This window comes from Phlebotomus papatasi, chromosome 2 (genome assembly GCF_024763615.1).
Source record: "Phlebotomus papatasi isolate M1 chromosome 2, Ppap_2.1, whole genome shotgun sequence".
In the NCBI taxonomy this organism is placed as follows: Eukaryota; Metazoa; Arthropoda; class Insecta; order Diptera; family Psychodidae; genus Phlebotomus; species Phlebotomus papatasi.
In genome coordinates this window covers 108,621,904-108,641,563 of record NC_077223.1, presented here as the reverse complement: position 1 = coordinate 108,641,563, position 19,660 = coordinate 108,621,904, and the positions used below count along the sequence as shown (strand labels likewise).

Below are 19,660 nucleotides of genomic sequence, written 5' to 3'. Positions count from 1 at the left end.
AAAGAAAAGCTTACGAACAGGAGGATGTCAAAGTCACCCGAACTAACGGTACTAATTCAAATACTTTTCAATTTTATTATGATATAACTTGGTTCTATAACTGATGCAAAAGCGCTTCCTGCTGTGAAGTAATAAACTTGCAATGATTAAAAAAGTTATTGATAACTCTAAAAGCATTCCAACATGGTTGGATTTTCAAAGTTCTCCACCCATATTTTGTATAACATCACCTGAAATATCACGAGTGCCATCACGATTGACCGATTTCGATGATATCTTTTGAGAGATTATTGGCTCAATAGCTTTTGGCTGTACAAAAGACACTCTCAACTTATTGATGAGTGATGCATGACAATAATTTTAATGCAATTTCAAATGCCTTAAACCCCATATTGTATAAGGTTAATGGTTCTCGAGAGGGATGATATAGGGATAGAAATTTCATCTGGCCAAAGGGGTAATTGGGTGCGTGATAAAATGGAAATTCTGGCATGATTCAAAAGTGGATCAATTTGAATGGAATATTCATGGAGCACTTGGAGTATTCTCGTCCCACATGGAACTGAAATGCATATTCCAGAGTCTAATTGGCTATCATTGGATTTTCTCTTATTGCAGGAGTGCTCAATATTCCTATTTGAGAAACGTTGTGCAGAGAAGCTGCATAAGCCGAAGCGAAAGGAGACGGTCACAGAACTTCTGAGGGCATCCGTGAAGCAACTGGAACGATATCGTCACCCAAAGATGCTGCAAGTCATCCATCCTGTGGAGGAATGTGGAGAGACATTGGCCTTTGCCACCGAACCAATACTCGCCAGTTTGGCCAATGTGTTGGCTTTTCAGGTAAATTTCCTCTCATTCATCTCAATAACATTCCCCTCAAGCACCATTCTCAGGTGTTTTCCCAGACACTTTTCCTCTTTATATGAGAAAAGCTTTCACCCAAACTACCACCTTTTTTTTCTCTGCCCGCACTTCATTGACAAAATCAACCTCCTAGTGCTACTCAATGAAGTAGCTGACATAAAAAATAAATTAACCCAGATGGTAATAAAAGAAGAAAAAGTATTTGAAACTTTTTCCTATACTCTCCAATTTCTTCTATGGGGAGGGATGGAGGGGGGGGGGGGGGAAATAGCTGGGAAAGTGTCTTGGAGAAAAATGGCATTGACAACAGGCAAACTTTTCGCATCATCCTACTCTCAAAGAAGTCAATTTATCCATCATCAGTGTTGAGAGATCCCTATTTTTCCTCCACTTTCCTTTTCTGCTATTCTATACACCCCAAAGATCTTGGTTGTCGTCCCTAATTCACACTTAAAAGAACCACTGATCCCGCATTGCAAAAGGGGACATTCAGTTTTGCATAAAATACCCTTAGGAAATCAGGATCAAACAGTAGTGTTTGAAAATAGGCAGAATCCTCGAACTTGTGAATTCGAGTACAGTAGACTCTCTCTCAATTGGACATTTGGGGCGAAATGTCATCCGGTTTATCGATAGATTTGGGCGTCAAAGCCTTTGTAAATTCCACAAAAAGCGCTCAATTATAAAGGATCACGATAAAATAGGATGAACTACAGCGAATTTGAGCGAATTAGTTTAATTATGAAGTACCTAAACGTGAAAATTGTCAACAAAATTTTGCGCCCGATTGAAAAAGAGCCGATTGAGCGAGAGTCTACTCTAGTCTAAAATAACTGAAATTAAAAAAAAAAATAAATACAAGACAGTAAGAACTGTCAATCCAATTTGGGAGGTATCCAAACCCATTCTTCCCACTGAAAAACAGCCTTGCCCTAAATATTATTCTTACGGCGTTATCACACTTGCACATTAAAATTTTAATGTGATTCACATTAATTGTTGCTTGTGAGCATCAAAATATGTTATTTGTGTCTTTGAGTCACATAATATTTGACGTTGTTCTATTTATTGATAAAGAAGTGGACTTGGCCTGCAAAAATAAAGCATAAATATTTTTCACATTAAAAAATTAAAGTGAAAATCACATTAATTTTTCGCATTAATGCTATAAATCAATTTATATCAAATTTTGCAGGCCAAATCTACCTTTTTATCAACAAATAGATCAAATTTTGAATATAAAATTATTCAAACACACAAATTACACATTTGGACTCTCACCAGCGACAATTAATGTGAATCATATTAAAATTTTAATGTGCAAGTGTGTATTACAATTATTATGAATGAAAACAGTGTAAACAGGGAATCCAAGGCTAGTCTGGGCAGAAATTCGGTATATTTTTTGTTCTTCAATTTATTTTATTGCCCAAAGTTTCGATGTTATGTCCCAAGTACAATAAAGAATTAATCAATCAATCGATTCTGGAGGGGATCATCTTTAGGGCATCACAAATCTGGGAGATATGAAGCCAATATTTCCGAGGAACTGTCGAGAGCATAATTGGTAGAAAGTAGTGCTTCAAATGTTTGATTGATACCTCCTGAGGATCGAAGCCTTGGCTAATAAAATAAATCGAAGAACAAAAAATAGATCAAAGAAAAAAGGGCTAAGACGTCATGTTAAGAAAATAATCCCAGTTCCCAAGGGTCTCAAAATCTTAAACAGCAACCGATTTTATTGATTTTTCAGAATCTAATAGGTTATTTGCTCTTAGCAATTCAATCAGAAGTTAATTGTTTTTTTTTTCAAAATGAAGAAGTCTATTCTTGATGGATAGGAAATTAGACAATTTAAGCCATATGGCTAAGCCTAGATCCGCAGCTAGTATATCATAAAGTTTTCAGATTGATACTTCTTTCACCAATCCAATCACTATTAGGAACAAGTTCAGATTTGACCGAGATTTTAAGACCTTTGAGTTCAGTCCAGATTTGACTCAGTAGGTTAGTTTAAGTTTATTTAACTTTCAAAAGGTGATTAAAAATTGACCGTGAAAACTCTTATATCGAATTATCCAAGGTTAATGCTGTTTATGGATGAGAAGTCCGGTTGAAAAATCCCTAAAAACTAGTAATGCTTCATATACTATAAGCTCACCTAAAATTAAAAGTTTCAATGAAATTTAATAATATTTTAAAATTTAAAATCTATATAGAAATTTGCAAGTGCCACCAAAATCCCGAAAGCCAAAATCCCGAAAGCCAAAATCCCGAACGCCAAAATCCCAAATGTTCAAAATCCTGAAAGGGATTAAATTATATGGAGGAAAATGTTTAGAATAATTTCCCAAGGCACAGAAGATTTCCCTTTGCCTCCAGCAAGCGCGGATGCAATCGCGGAAGTAGCTATGACACTTTTAAGAATTCGGGATTTTAGCTTTCGGGATTTTGGCGTTCGGGATTTTGGCTTTCGGGATTTTGGCTTTCGGGATTTAGACCGGAACCCCTTTTCAGCACCAATGGACATTCCATGCAAATTTATATTGACAAAACTGTCTAAATTTAGGGATTTTTGAAAAATGATCTTTCAAATTAGCTCCTAATGGTAGGCAGAGTTGCTTAAGTGTGTTTGCATAATCCCATTATAAGTATCGTTATAAGTAGCGACTGTCTAGTCTGACAAATTGAAACAATAGCTGCACTTTTTTTTAGCTAATATAAATAATTATCAGCAGTCACATTCTTTTGAGTATGGTACAATAACTGATCTAATAATGTTTAAAGAACCATCATTTATATTGAAAAGTTATCATTCCACCCCAGGTTTCACTAAGTCCTTAATTAAGGACTTAATTAAGGACGTCTGGAGATACGTTTCTTCGCTAGCTTCAACTTCTGCAGAACAAACTTATCAAATCCTTCTAGAAAAGTATTCCAGACGTATTTAGATTACGGATTACGCGTTCGCAGACTTTCCACTCTTTGACGTCAGATGTCAATGGTTTCGCCCAAAAAGTTTCTTAATTAAGGACTTAATAAGTTCTTATTAAGGACTTGTAAACTCACCGCTTTCCATCCAATGGTTAACATACGTTTATCTTAGTCTCAATTCAAATTTTTGCTTTTTGGCGCCAGGCCGTCAGATGTCATTAATTTCGCCTAAATGATACCTTTATTAAGGACTTAATTATGTACTTATTCAGTACTTATTTGCTGCACTTCAAATCTCTTATTTAGGAGTATGGACATTGCCTTCAAGTATAACATCACTCTTGTAACACCTTACCTTGTGTTATGCCCTAGACACACTTACGACTTAAGCCGAGAGACGACTTAGTTGGAAAATGATGAAAATGTAGTTTAACCATTATTTCAAGTATAATTACGCTAAGCTGTCTCTCGGCTAATCCTTAGGTCTGTCAAGACCCTTAGCCGGGTACTCTCTGATACGATTAAGACAATAAAAAAAAATTAAATAAATTTTACTTTTCGTTTTTTCCAAAACGAAGAAAATCAGAAAATTGAATAGCCCCTAGGTTAAACAAGTTTTTATGTGAAAATGATACAATCAATTAGAAAATTCTCGCTTTTATCGCCAAGTAAGCTCTATAATCAATTTGCCTGTTGGTTCATAGATTTTCCGGATGAGTATCCCTTGTCATTGATGGAAGACTTCCCCACCATCTACGCGATATTAAGCGATTTTGTGTGTTTCTCTTTGCGAGGAAATTGACACGGGCGGAAAAAGTTATGACAACACTCGAAAAAAAAATTTACATATAGCTTTTCCTCTGAAACCTAAGTCCCCAGTGAACACTGTTGGTGTGAATTTGAGCTGAAATAGCAAATTTGCGATTCCCAAATGTGAAGTGTGGGTGGTTTTTTTGTACTCTCCTTCGTCAAATGATGAAGAAAAATGTCTCTAGAGGGTGGAAACTAATTCATGACTCTAAAATGTGTTATTTTTTTGTGTGTATATAGCTTCCAACTCGCCACCAAGCTCATTTTCCTTTGCCCAATATTAGTGTTGGGGTTGGAGAAATACGATAAAACTTTCTACAAAGTGGAAAAGTTAACTTATTAATGCCACTCTCTAGTTCTTTTTCTGTGCTAACATTTTTTTTGTGTGATGCTAAAAGAAAAAAAAGCTCTCATTTTCTCGCCTCAGAGCTTTTGTCTGGTCGTGTGGCTGTGAATCATTAGAATGACTGTTTGCTAACACAGACCCGTATCCCAAAGATCCAAACGTGAAAAGCAAACAATCAACATTGTCCCCATCTCCTGGCATTCATGATACTTTTGTAATTAAACGAGACACGTAACAAACACAAAACGGAGTGTAATTATCTTCTCTCTATCTGTCCCCCAAAATTGTGTGAGTACAGAATGTCTTGGGTGATATATATACTTTGCCAATTCCATCAAAAGCTCATTCACCTGAAAGAGCACAACTTCCCTCCGGGAAGTCTAATACAAAACTCATAAGTTCAGATTGGTACCTACGGGTTGGTAAGGGGTTAGAGGTGCTATATTGACCTAAAATCAGCATAATCATCGAAAACATCTCAATATATTTCCCAATACCTCTGTGGATTCGTATAAGCAAAGAAAATTAATTGCACAATTGCAGAGAATTGGTCTGATTGGTCTCCAGTTGTGCTCAAATGCAGTGTAAATTACCTAGGTCATAATTAAGTCAATACGAAGTTTAATGTGCGATATTTGATATTTCGTATTTTGTCCAGGGGCCGTATCCTCCAGATGTGAGAGTTTGATTTTGTGGGAAAAGCCAACTCTCCGTGTGGAACTCGCCTATTTGGTATCCACGAAATTTTCGATTGGAAATTTTCTCATGAAAAACCGGAGAGAATTCTCGAGTGGTATTCTCGGTGAGAGTTTGATTAATTTACATAGAAAATAAGCAAATAAATTAAAATATCGCGTTTTTTAAAGTTTTAAATGGTTTTTAAATAATTATTTCACTTAATAAATACAATTTCCGTATATTTATAATAAATTTTAATTAAGTTTTTTTCTTAATAAACTGGACAGGCATTTCGAACTTTTTTTTATTTTCTGTTATTATTTGTCTAATTTTTTTAAGTTTGATACCAATCATTTTCCAAATTGTTTATTATTTTTGTTTTATTTTGTTTGAGCTCTCGTGAATAAGAAAACGGTTGTGGCCATTTAATGATTAGATCTTTGAATAACCTATTTATATTCTTAATAAATACGAAATTGAACAGAATTTTAGGAGTTTACTTGGCCGTGAACTATTTCAAACTCTTAATTTTTATTTTAACTAAAACCGGAGATGAAAGATCGCATAATCTATATAGGGAGTTTATCAGGAAAAAGTTCTTTTTTATTAAGTTGAAATTGTTAGATCTCAAGAGCCAACAAAACAAATATTTTAAACAAATATTTTTTTTTTTATATGTACGTGTTCCTTCTTAAATTAGGAAAAAATATTAAATGAGATTCTTGAAATTTGCATCTATATTATTCTTTTTTATTCGACATACAATCTTAGAAAAATTGTAACTTCCCTATTCAAAAAGTAATTACAATACTTGAAACGCTTTTCTTTAGGTTAATAAAGTTTTTATTCGAGAAAATTCCTTCAAATACTCCATGTGAAATAGAAAATAAAACGGAAAATGTCAAGAATTTTCCGCGAAAAACATATCAATTTTGAATTTTACTCTTGAGTGATTTTATGTATATCAGTATCTTATAAATTTCAAATTTTCAACGATCTTTCTATTTTTCTCAAATTGACTATAGTTCTTATATGTGTTAGAGATAAAACCGAATTCTGAAAGGGTATAAAATTCTATAACTAATTCTGTAATAATCAAAAAATAAAAAAATACTCAAACTGTCATTAAAATAACGTAAGTTCGAAATGGTTATCAAACATTGCGAAACTATCATTAATATTTGTCGAGGTTCTCAAGTATTGCAAAAATGTTTCAAAAATACTCGTCAAATCCGAAAACAATACCTAATTAGCGACTAAGAAAACTTTCCTTGGCGAAAACTCGTAACTTTAAGATTTAATATGCCTTGTCGCTTGAAAAATGGTTCGAAAAATCACAAAAAAAAAAAACAAAAAAAAATGAGAAAATATTGAAGATAATCCTTGTCAAATTACTTAAAAAAAGAAAAATTAAAGGGAAATTGGCTTTTTGTTACAAAAATCTCTGAAAATTCACTTTAGCGTTAATTGACAATTTTCAGAAAATTTATACAAAACCACAAGAAAATGGGAAAATCTGTATACGTGTAAATAGGTATTTATAATTGAATTAGTACAAATGCCATAGATATAATACTACGGATGGGACAAGTTGAGCATTTTCCTAAGGAGCCAGTGAAGCGACCTCAAAAACTGAAATGAAATCAAGTGTTCTGAAGCAATGAATTTTCCATTGTTCTTCTTTTTCTTGTCGTGTTGGTGTGTGGTTTAATATCAGTGAATAATTCTCCTAGAACCATAGAACAAGAGTTAGAATTCTTGTTCTATAGTCTAGAATGAAGTGCTGTGTGAAAAATTGTGAAAATAGCTCGTGTGTTGGGATATATGAGAGTGTTCCCAGGTGAGTACCTCAAGAAGATTCTTTTTAATTGTCCACCCACCAAAGGCCGCCATAAAAAAAAAGTTATTCCACAATAAGAAGAGGATATAATCCTCTATTAAATGGTAGGCTCTCAAGACCGGAATTCTATTTTTTAACGAGTTATCGGTGAAAAAAACCGTGAAGTGATCCAGTAACGTAGTCACGAAAATTTTCAATTTTTGGTGATACCTGAGCAACATAACTTTTGTGTGATTCAACAGTGTGCTTCACAAGATTCTTTCTAGTTATGTATTATTGGTATTAGAATCTTAATTCCAGTAATAATATTGGCTTTATTAATTTGAATAATATTGTTTATTTGATTTTAAATATTAATTTTTTTTTGAAATGATTGCGGAAAGTTTTTTGATTTTTCAGCTACCCAAAGATTTAAAGAAAAAAAATTGTGAATTACCATTCTCAAATTGGCTTTTTCGAAAGGTATAGGTAAAAGCCAAATCTGCAACATGCACTTCGATATAAAAGATTTAATTTTTGCAAAATCCAGAAAAGGCAGAAAAAGATACTACCTACAGAAAAGGCACAATCCCATTGGTAGATGCATTTTTTAATTGTTTCTTTTGTCTGCAAACAGAAAAATATAACACTATAGTCTTTGAATGAACATTCAGTAGATTATTTATAGATTTTAATTTATTTCTTTAGCAAAGTTTTCTGATTTCTGATAACTAATTCTGAAATTTCTTCAGAACATTTCAGTTCAGATGATTTTTTTTAGTTAACAATAAGAATGACAAAAAGAATAGTGAACAATAATAAAACCAAAAATAATACTCCGTTCCGAATGAAGTCGTTTGGGAAAAAAATGGAATTAAGAGAAAGTTTATTGGCAAATGTTTTATGTACCACTTCTTGTAAAGACTTCTTGTTAATGTTCAGAACTAAAATTGAGGTCTAGTTTTTGATAAGTTGAGGAACGCATGTCTTAAAAAATTCTTATTTTTCGCGTTTTATTGTCAATCGAAATTAGATGGTAAATGGTGAAAGATAGAGACTTGGGACCTTCGAGGGACCCCTGTAAATTGACCCTGGGACCATTAATACGCTCTTCATTTCCCCCACTCCTCTCCCCCTTCTTTTGGGGATTGCTCGAAAACATAACGTGTGATTTTTTTAAATTTTGGATATGTTAGATATTACCCGGGCGGAAATTTGACCATGTACGAAAATACAGTTGAATCATTCCTAATAACGAATTTGCAGGATCAAGCTTTTGAGAGCGTATTTATGAACATAATGTTGTCATGTTTGAGCTTGTTGGAAAGGTCTTGGAATTTCTGACAAGACTGAACTGGTCCGGTTAGGAACCGGTTTATAAACCATAACTAATTTATATTTGAAAATCAATTGTATTACTCCTGAGTTATTTTGGGCGATCTTGTGTGATTTAAATCGGTTGTAAGATTTCAAATATGGATCAAATAAAAAAAACGTTGTGAAATCCTGAAATTTATAGGCATGAAAATGTTCTCCATAACTTGGATATTTGAATTACTTTATTAATTACAGATAAATGAAGCAAAACTATTTTAGGGTGAAGAACTTCATTTACACATTTTAAACAGATTTTTTTTTCAATTTTAAGAAAAAAATTATGTGTAGTGCAAACTTTTACGGGACAAAAAGTTTTTTTTAAGCAAAAACTTGAAATGTTTAAAAATCTTCAAAACACTTTAAAGCAAGACTACAACGAGACAAAAAGTTCTTTTTTTAAGCAAACAACTCAATTATACTTTTGAATTAAGCTTTTTTATCTTACATATAACAAAAGAAATCTGTTTGAAATGAAATTCTATTCCCTAAAAAAATCGCATAAATTAGTTTTTCAAAGATCCAATTTATGAAGGAAAGTGTCATGCTCATAAATTTAAGCATTTCAAAATTTATTTTTCATTGAGCCATACTTACAATTTTAATCATCCATAAGATCGCGCAAAATATTTTAGGATTAATAGGGGAATGTTGGCATGGTTCGCACAGAGTGAACCTTCAAACAACGCAAATTTTCTTTTTATTTGCAAAAAGCTAGTTCGTCATTTCTTAGCCATAAGATAGATAATTATTAAGCTCATGAGACGAGATGAGAAATGGTAAGTCAGCTTTTTGCAAACAAAGAGAAAATTCGCACCGTTTGAAGGTTCACTCTGTGCGAACCATGCCTACATTCCCCTACTATTGATTTTCTCATAAAAATTAGTTATCGGTATATAACCCGGTTCATAACCGGTTGGAACCGATTAAGTCTTCTCAGAAAGTTCAAGACATTTCCAAAGAGTCTAAACATGATCCCATTCGGTTGATAAATGCGCTCTTTAGACTCTTTTTAACTTTTGACCTTGAAAAATCGATATTAGGAATAATTCAACGGTATATGGTAGAATGTCCGCCTGGGTAATCTCTAAAAGTAATCCAAAATTGAAAAAAAAATCGCACGACATGTTTTCGAGCAATCCCAAAAAAAACATTGGTGGTGGGGGAAAATAAGGAACATATTACTGGTCCCAGGGTCAACTTATGGGAGGGTCCGCCGAAGGTCTCAAGTTCTTATCTTTAATGATTTAGCACCCAGATATTCAAACATATAAAAAAGAATATTCTTTTTATTGCTCATTCTGCAAAATTTGAGCAATAAAAATATAATATCGGTAATAACAGTTGAGTTCTATTTGCGCTTTCCAAAAATTTAGAACAAATTTTAGCTTGTAATGCTAATCACAGTCCATTTTTAGTAATGAACTATCTACCGGAGATCATAAAAAAAGCGGAAAAGGATATCTTCAACACATCGACTCCTCAACTTACCATCGTGGGAACATATTATCCCTGAACATGGAGGACAGTTCATACATAAGATATTTACCAGTAACAAAAACATTATCTGAAACTATTCGGAATGGAGGGAATAATAAATAATATTATTGTTTTTATCCTTTGCTACAATATTTCATATTAATAATTTTATTAAATAAATAAATAATAAATTATGAATTAACGCGTTATATCTAGGAGAATGTTTAAAAGAAGCGTGTGTTTTGTGATTTTAGTGATTTTTAAATAAATCTGCTTATACAGATCTGTAACTGTTTAGACAGATTCTCTAGTGAAGTACATAGAATAATTCAGAAATACTGTTTTTTTGCAGTTTTGGCAGAACCTTTAAAAAAAACTCATAGTTATTCATCTAAAAAAAATGACTTAATTATTTATAATAAATGTAATTGTTTATCAATCTTAAAAATTCAATGTACTAGGCTATTTTAGCCGGGCTTTTGCCCTGAAAGATTCCTTAGGGAGACCAAGGCTTATCGCGGCCAATTGCCCGGCAGCGATCCAGCTCTGTGCCCCCATCCGTACTCTTCCAGGCCATGTTACCGACTGACTGACAGTGTCGCCTGTCAGCCAATTCCCCACACGGCGGGCAACAGAACTATACCGCCAGTAAAAGGCCTTGCTTGGAGCGAGAGGCGGGAAATATGAATTTCCCGCGAACAGGGAAAGGAATCCACCAGCCGGGCTCTATTTCGCTATCAGGTGGAAAATCTCGACTACACTATATATCTAGGTAGGTAACCCAACAATTTCTAGTCAATTGGATGAAAATGACTACTTACTACAGTTCTACTGTTTGTCGCGGAAAACGTAAAAAATTCTACTCTCAATGCGAACATTGCCGCGCCGCCATTTTGCATTCAAAATTGAAATAAAAAATATTTTTGTGTTCCTCAAGCCATATGTAATAACCCCTAAAAATTTCAAGTAAATCAATTTATTAGAAAAGTCACACAAAAACACATAAAAATCGTCAATTTTGGCTTTTGAAACCTTTTAAAGAAATTTAATTTGCAAAAATTTGAATATATTTTAGGTCAATCAAAGATCAATTTTTTTCGGCGGAGTCAGACGCTGAAGAAGAAATGGATGGACCAGTTTTTGGGGAGGAATGAGAAATTGTGTATTTCAACAACGCTCAGGAACCTCGACGAAACTATTAAGAGTGTTCTACATTATATAGGAGAAAAATATCAAATTATGGATTTTATTAAAAACGTCGATAATTTTAGAAACTTCACAAGAGTTGTTATCATAAATTAAATCATAAGTTAATCATAAGTTAAATTTATCATAAATTTGCATTTTGAAATTATGTGAAAAAACTTAACATCAATTACTATTTGCAATAAAATCTATTAAAACGAAAATTCACTATTTTTTTATAACTAAATAAATATTATCTAACTAAATTATGCCGAGTTGGTGTACATTATTTCATCATCAAAATTTCACCAACAACCAATAAGCTGATTTAGGCTTAGGATTATCAATTGTTTTTTTATCGACATTTTAAATTTTATAGTCACCTGATTATGATTCGGACGAAAACACTAGAAAGAATTAATATTAAATTATTTCAGAATTTGACTTATCGGGAAATTTAGAATTTAGAAATTAATATCAATTAATACTGTAATTAATTCCGATTATCGTAAAAAACAACCCATGGATTCGAAAAAAAAGTTTGCTAAGAAAACGTAAGACATGAAAAATCGTCTATTTTGTATTTCAAGTTAAATACAATATTAGCCCCAAGGCGATTTTAGGAGATCGAGCATCTCCCAAATAACCAGTGGCGTGCTCACTCAGTTTACACTGAGTGAGGGAAAAATCATTTTATATGAAAACTGGCACAAAATTTTTGTTCGGGCGTCCTCTCCCTATTTACTCTGAGACAAATGCAAAGAATTTTTTTAAAAGTTTTTTTTTTACTGTAGTAAAATATTAAAAAGAGAAATTTGGCAAAAATTCCTGTGCAGTCATTTAAGTGTTAAGAGGAGTCGCGATGAATAAATCAAAGCTTATAACAATGTTATTTAATTGTTTATTCATTCATTTAATTTATAATTACTTCAGTATTCAGTGTTTTTTGCTACCAAAAACAGCTCGCGGATTGTCAAAAAACGATTTCCACAAAAAGTTCCACACGAAAATCTCACCTGCTTCTCTCCGATATTCGTGGATACGGAGAGCAGTCAGATGGGAAAAATAGGAGAAAACGTCAAGGAGAGAAGCTCGCGGAGAATCTTCTCTCACAAAGTGGAGGATACGGGCCCAGGAGCTAAGTTATCTAACTTTGAAATCTAGAATTTAATTACGATCTGCTAAATCACTCAATGAGCACTCAATGGTTTCATTTATAGAGCGACCACATTATGATGCAATCTCAACAGGTTAGGATCCTGTAGATCACTAGGAATTTTTTTATATTAAAGGTGCTCGTAGGCCTTGATAGACCTGATGATTAACCGAGAGACGTCTTAGCGTAATTATACTAGAAATAATGGTCAAACTACATTTCCATAACACATCTAATAGGAGGTTGCTGAAAACTGAAAATCTGTATATGAACTTTAAATATACACATCACTAATCATCACATAATTATATGTAATACTATTATCTTTTTTATGCATAATACACAAAATTATAACCGCGTTGCATATACAATGCAAAGTTGTATATACATGGCACATAATGTAAAATACCTGTACCGTTCATCTTGGTGTGCCATTAGATTTAATAAAACAAAATCAAATATAAGAGCATTCACATCCAATATGTTTAATTCATTGATAAGCCGGCTTTATGATAATTACTGTGACTTTCGGCATTATAAATTTCATAAATTCTCAAATTACAATTTTAAATATTAAAGTGAATGATAATTGAAATTCATTTGATTTTAGGCCAATTGTTAAGCACACAAAATGAATTTCAGCCTTGTATAAAAATGTTAAAATTTAAATATTATGTAAGGGTTATTTTATTCTACCCACGGAAATTTATTATACTGTAGATCAGAGGTGTGCAAGAAATCGTTGAAACCGAATTAACGTTAAATGAAACATGTATGTCAATGGTCAAAACGCCACTATAACAAACTTATTTTGACGTTAATTCGGTTTCAACGGTTTCTTGCACACCTCTGCTGTAGATATTGAAGTCTTTGTTAAATATTTAGAGATTTATAAATTCTATGAATTAAGATTTTTATAAAATTTATTTTTATTTTGAATTAATGACATAATCCCGTCTGGCACAGGGCGGGGAGTTAGAATTAAATCTTTAATTAACACTTACCGATGGATTAAGTCCAAGTTCTGGACAGTATCCGGTACCCAGGGGTCAATCAATCCTAATAAAAAGTGAAGCTATTTTTCACTTTTTCTTTTAAAAATTTTGCAGCTATTGCACCGCGACTTAACCCATTCAGTCAATGTATTAGAAATACTTAACACAAAATGTTCATATTTTGGAATTAGTTTCATACAGATTAATAGATGATCTTTTTGAAAAGAAAGAATTTTTATCTATTATGGGGACATGGGGAGCAGCTGTCAAACACACGTTGTAAAGGTCACTGTATTTAAATTCTGTACATTAAATCATTACAAACTCTTTTGATTTAGATAGAGTAACTATCTAAGAACACGAATTAGCAATCAGAATTAAAATCAGGAAAGAGGATGGAGCTCAATTTTAAGAAATTTGGCGGGATGTCGTATTTTCCGTTCGCCATTTTGAGTAAAAATGTTGCATGATTTTCCGCGAATCGGGAAAAGAACAACAAAATGTATTTTTATCTCTGTCAGACTATTTTTCCCAAGTAACTGAACGACTAAAGTTACTAAATATGCATTCCCGACAACAATTCGGATAACAATTGCCCAAGAATAAATCGTCTAAAATCAGTCAATTTGCATATGATGTGTAATACCATGGTAAAGAATGGGTTAAACAAATTTGCTCGTAGTTCTTGTATAATTTTGGCGAACAGGACATCGGTCGAGTCCAAGACACCGGTCGAGTCCAGGACACCGGTCGAGTGAGGGCACTTTACCTTAATAGTAGGACAGACGAACGGAAGAACAAACAGCGTGACACCGTTTCTCAGTAATAATCTAAAACATAAAGAGCCCTTTAAGCCTTTGATCTTGAAAAACGATCAGTGGTCCTCGGGGGGTGGAAGCTACAAATTTTGTGTGATGAAAAATCGAGGTATTATAATGCTACTGCCTTTGTGGAGTTCGAGCAGTATTAAAATTATATATCAAAACAAATTCAAAAGTTTGAAAAATGTATCAAAAAGCTTAATTTTAAAATGTCAGAATAAGCAGAGACACACACCAAATATGCTACCTGTCAAAATTATTCTTCACTTTGTCTTAAATCATAAATTTTGTCATTGAATATTGCTCTGAAAAGTACAATAAGAAATATTATTTGAATAACAAAAAATATAGATCTAAAAGAGGGTTATTTATTAAACTTAATGTTAAATATTTATGGTTATGTGGTGGGCGCCTCGGCTTTTATTTAAGTTTCTAGGAATGTGTTTTAGTAAAGAGCATCAGACAAGACTAATTGAGCTCATTAAAATACATGAATTTTTAAAGTCTACTATTTAATGAGTATAGGTTGACGCTAGGCGTCAAGAAAAGGTTTAAATCTCAACTGAAGAGCAATTGTGATCGCCGTCACGGGCTTTATCATATGGTTTAACAGTGCTTTTTATCATAGAAAACTTCCCGCCATAGTGGAAATGTCAATCTTCGGTTTTGGCGCTGAGCGACAAAAATCGAAGTTGGCAACCATGAGTCGCTCTGTCATTTTATCAATACGATATACTAGCATATCCTCCCGTCACGGGTGATAAAAGTGTTTTTCAAGTGAAAAAGGATTTTTCTTAAAGCAAATGAGAGTAAGTAACTTATTTTATTTAATTGAGGTCCAAAAAACCGTTAATTTAATTAATTAATTCGTTTTCATAATGTTTGTTTTATTTTATAATACATATTTTGTGGCAGTGTTTTTGTTTGCTTTTTCTCTAAAAGATTATTTGTTTTCGCATTTATTTGTAGGGACTGATGATCAAGTTCCAGAAAACTTGTCAAAACAAGAGACAGTGGGGCTCATCTGAGACAAGGAAGTGGCAAGAAAGTGAAAGCAAAGGCGTCTGAACGGTGACAAGATTCGAATCGGTGGAGGTGTAGGCGATGAGGAGTACACCGAGGATGATCTCCCAGTTCTTTTAATTCTCTGTAGTGCAGTCGCCGGATAGACAGGAGTCCCGGTCATGGAAGAGGTGATCTTTGTCCATTTGAGGCTTCACTTACAAGTCAGGACGCTGGCCCATCAGTACAAGAAGAAGAGAACGAGAAAGGCGTAGAATTTCACCACATTTTTGAATTCTCAGTTGCCAATCAGGATTCTTAATCAGTACAAGGAGGAGAAGAAGGATAAGAATTGCTGTTTATCACACTGTTGGAGATACCGTTTTTAATGGAGATGATTCTCCCAGCAGGACAGCGAGAGGAAGAAGATGCTGCTGTTTATAACACAGCCGAAGATGCCGTTTTAAATCAGGACGCTTCTCCATCAGCACAAGCATTTTCTCTGCAAGAAAATGACCTTGCTGATGATCGCAACCTTGACTTTTAAAGAAAATCCACACACTGCGTCGCCGCTCAGAACAAGGATCTTTTACGAGAGAAGGTGGAGGACATTTAGTAATCTAAATAAAGGTGTAGGATGACCTAACTAAAGACATCGATGGAATCAGGACCTAAGTTTTTCTAGTGTGGAAAGGGATTTCTAACTTAGTGGTGAATTTAATGAGAATTTTCAAAGATCTATTCGATCTATTAGTCAAAACGAAAGGACCGTTACAGCAGTCGTTAAGCTCGCAAAGAACTTTCATCTTCTCATGAAAAAAGTGAATAATAATTCTAATTTAAATAAAAAAGCTAAAAGATAAGCTTTAGACTATGTGAATGAACGAAAATTGAATTACAGGCTGCATAAAAAGTTTGTAGATTGAATATGAAATAATCAAAATATAATTTCAAGACTGTTTTTTTTTTTATTAAAAGTTCTTTTTCGTTAGTTTTTGAATTCTTCAGTGGCATCCGAATCCTCTCTAGGCGCATACCTTGCTATCTGACAAAATATATAATTTCGAATAAATTTAGGTGAATCATGATTAAAAAATAAGTACGTTTTTTTCTTCTTATATAAAACAATATTTATTTAAGCTCGTGAAGTTTCGCTAATATTCGGAAACCATTTGAGCGAAACTGAGCGGCATTTTTATCATACTATGATAAAAAGCGTGACGGCGATCACAATTGCTCTTCTGATATCTTTTAAATCGGGCAATAAAGTTTCTTTATGATAGTCATTAGTTCTCAAATCTTTCAATATGTTGTAAATTTTGCAAACTGTCTGGCATCTTAATTAATCCATCTGAGTGTCTCTTGAATGAAATATTTCAAAAGTCGACTTGAAGAAGCAAATACCACCCACTCTTCTGAAATTGATACGTCGTTCTTGGGATCTAGAGCAACTCATTTCTGCGTAAACGCCTCCACATAAAATATCTCATCAATCTCTCTATTTGCTCTCGTCAAAATAATATGAATATACGCGTCGGTAAAAGTTGATATTATTTGCAAAAAGGAGAGAGAGACCTTATTCAATGTACAGCACTTGAAAAGTCCCAACAAATCACTGCATTTTCAAATCCCTCAATGAAAACACCCACGCTTTTCTTTTATAGTCAACCTTCACTCTATCCCTCCGAGGGAGGTGCTCTTGGGAAATCTTTTAATGTGTCCCAGAAGTCGGTCTATCAGTGTTGGAAATCGCTTTTCATGACCGTATAAGAGTGACTCAATAAAAGAAAATCCCTCAGCCAGGACAATGAGGTGAACCAGAGAGATAAGACTTGATGAGCTTACCTGACAAACACCATTCTCCCAGCATGAGGCTCTGACCAAATAAAACCCATTAACTTTCTCATCGATAAAAGTACCTGCATTTAGGAGCTTTTAACTTGAGCTTTTTGTGAGGAAGTTTCTCAACAGATTTATTTCATGTCTTACACCAAAGATTACAATGTTGAACGCTATTTTTTTCTTATAATGGATCAATTCTTTACCTAATTAATTGGTAATTGCATATAAGAGTGCTTTTATGCAAAACTTTCTCAACCAATTGAGCTCTTACTCTCTTCTAAATTAAATTTTCAAGTTTTTCTCCCTCCATCTGTGCTTTTGAAAGCTTGCCAAGGAATGAAGAATGAAATTTTCAAGTTTATGAAATGCTAAGCAATTGAGTTATTGAGGGAAAATGAGTAAGAAACTCAGCACCAACAATCTTATCCAAACTATTAATATAAACAGTAAAAGTTTGAAATAGTTTTTGCAAATTCTATTGTGATTTGATTGTATAGGAGAGTCTTAAGAGATTTTAAATCAGCTGAATCTAAAAAACTTACAAGTTATAAAAAACTTTGTCATTTTGAGCTAAGTATTGCATAACCTTAATATTTCACCAAATAGTTTTCGTCATTGAGGACGAAACTTTTCCGAGCATGTTTCCTAAACGGATTTTCAACTGTTGCACATGGAAAGAAGTTATAAATATTCTTATTTACAATAAAGTTGCTGGGCTTTATCTATAATGCATCATTTATCATTGCAATGTTTTCTTTGGAAAAACTTTTTGATACACACAGTAAAACTTTAAATAGATATCACGAGAAAAATACATAACTGGAATGCTACACTGCTGGCAATAATCATAGCTCTACTTTTTCATACTGGAAAAACTTTGTAAAAAAATTTTTTTAGAAAAAAATAAAAAAAAATCATTTGAAGGTATTTTCATACCGATATGAAAAATTGCCATTTGAATTTCATACCGTTAGAACTGGGAGTACTGTGATAGAACCTTTATCAAAATGGCGATTTTCGGGTGGCAATAATTATAGCTCCACTCAATAAATTTGGCCCTATTGTATTTATTTTCCATCAGTGAAGGTAAATATCCTTTAGTAATTTAATTAATAACTTTATTAAGCTAATTCGAATCATTTTTATAAAGTTTTTCATGAATTATGCTAAAATTTTGCAAGAAAAATGTTTAACGAACAAAAATAAGGGATTAATTAAGGTCTTGAAAGGGATGGAAATTGACAACCAAAAAATTTCCATAAAAATGACAAGATCCTATCACCTTTCATCCGAATTTGTTCATATAGCCGACATATACACTTTTTAAACCACTCCCAGGGCTAAAAATCTTCTTTTGTTAGAGGCAAAAGTGTGCAATTTTCCGTGTTTGAGTCGAAAAAAATAAGTTTTCTACCGAAATTTGATGTAAAACAATGCTGACTGCTTAGTCTCATCATGTCCTGTTGATTCTGCCCCAAACCAAAATCCCAAGTGACTAAGGGAGTCTTTAGAATACTGGAACAAAAAATTATCAAAGAGAAGCTTTTTGCAGTTTGATGAACAGAAGGTGTTTTACCTAATTTAAGTGGTACAAAATTATTTTTTTCGAATAAAAAAATTGATAGGTCTTATCTTAACTTGTTTTCTGTCTGGAAAAATAATTTTAAACCACTTAAATGACGTAAAACACCTTCTATTCATCAAACTGCAAAAAGCTTCTTTTTGTAGTTTAGCCGAGAGACAGCTCAACGCAGTTATAATCAAATTAATGATTTGACTAAATTCCGATCAGTTTCCCACTAACTAATCCATTTCTCGACTTAAGCTGAGAGACGAATTAGTCAAACACTGAAGGAAATGTAACCCAGATCATTTATTTTGGCTTTCGGCTTAAGTCGTTAGTGTGTCTAGGGCATAAAGCGACTACTCTATCACTTAATCTATTAAGTGACCAATTTTACTAAATGTAGCTTTAATATTGGAATATGTTTAGTCAGTTTGGATTTATTCACTTATTAACATCAACACCAACACATAAGTCAAGTGCAAAGTCAAGAAGCGAGTAAATCCAAACCCAGGTCATAAACCGTATTTAAATCCTCATCATGGTGCTTTAAATATTCTTCTTAAGGGCGGAACTTTCTAGTACGGACGTCAAAAATGAAGATAAATGTAATATCAAACAAACCCTTTAAGGACCTTCGGATCCTTAGGAGAATGTTGGCATGGTTCGCACAGAGTGAACCCTCAAACAACGCAAATTTTCTCTTTATTTGCAAAAGGCTAGTTCGTCATTACTTAGCCATAATATAGATAATATATTAACCTCATGATACGAGACGAGAAATGGTA

The 19,660-nt window shown here is 33.3% G+C and overlaps 1 protein-coding gene across 4 annotated transcripts in view; it reads left to right on the top strand.

Annotated features, from left to right (window-relative positions):
• The window catches only part of LOC129800766 (SCY1-like protein 2), a 142,502-nt gene that overhangs the window by 23,899 nt on the left and 98,943 nt on the right, over window positions 1-19,660 (top strand). For all 4 annotated transcript variants that reach the window (XM_055845385.1, XM_055845386.1, XM_055845384.1 and 1 more), the window contains exon 2: window positions 619-843. In XM_055845385.1, coding sequence (XP_055701360.1) covers window positions 619-843 — 225 coding nt within the window. The remainder of the gene's footprint in view (window positions 1-618; window positions 844-19,660) is intronic.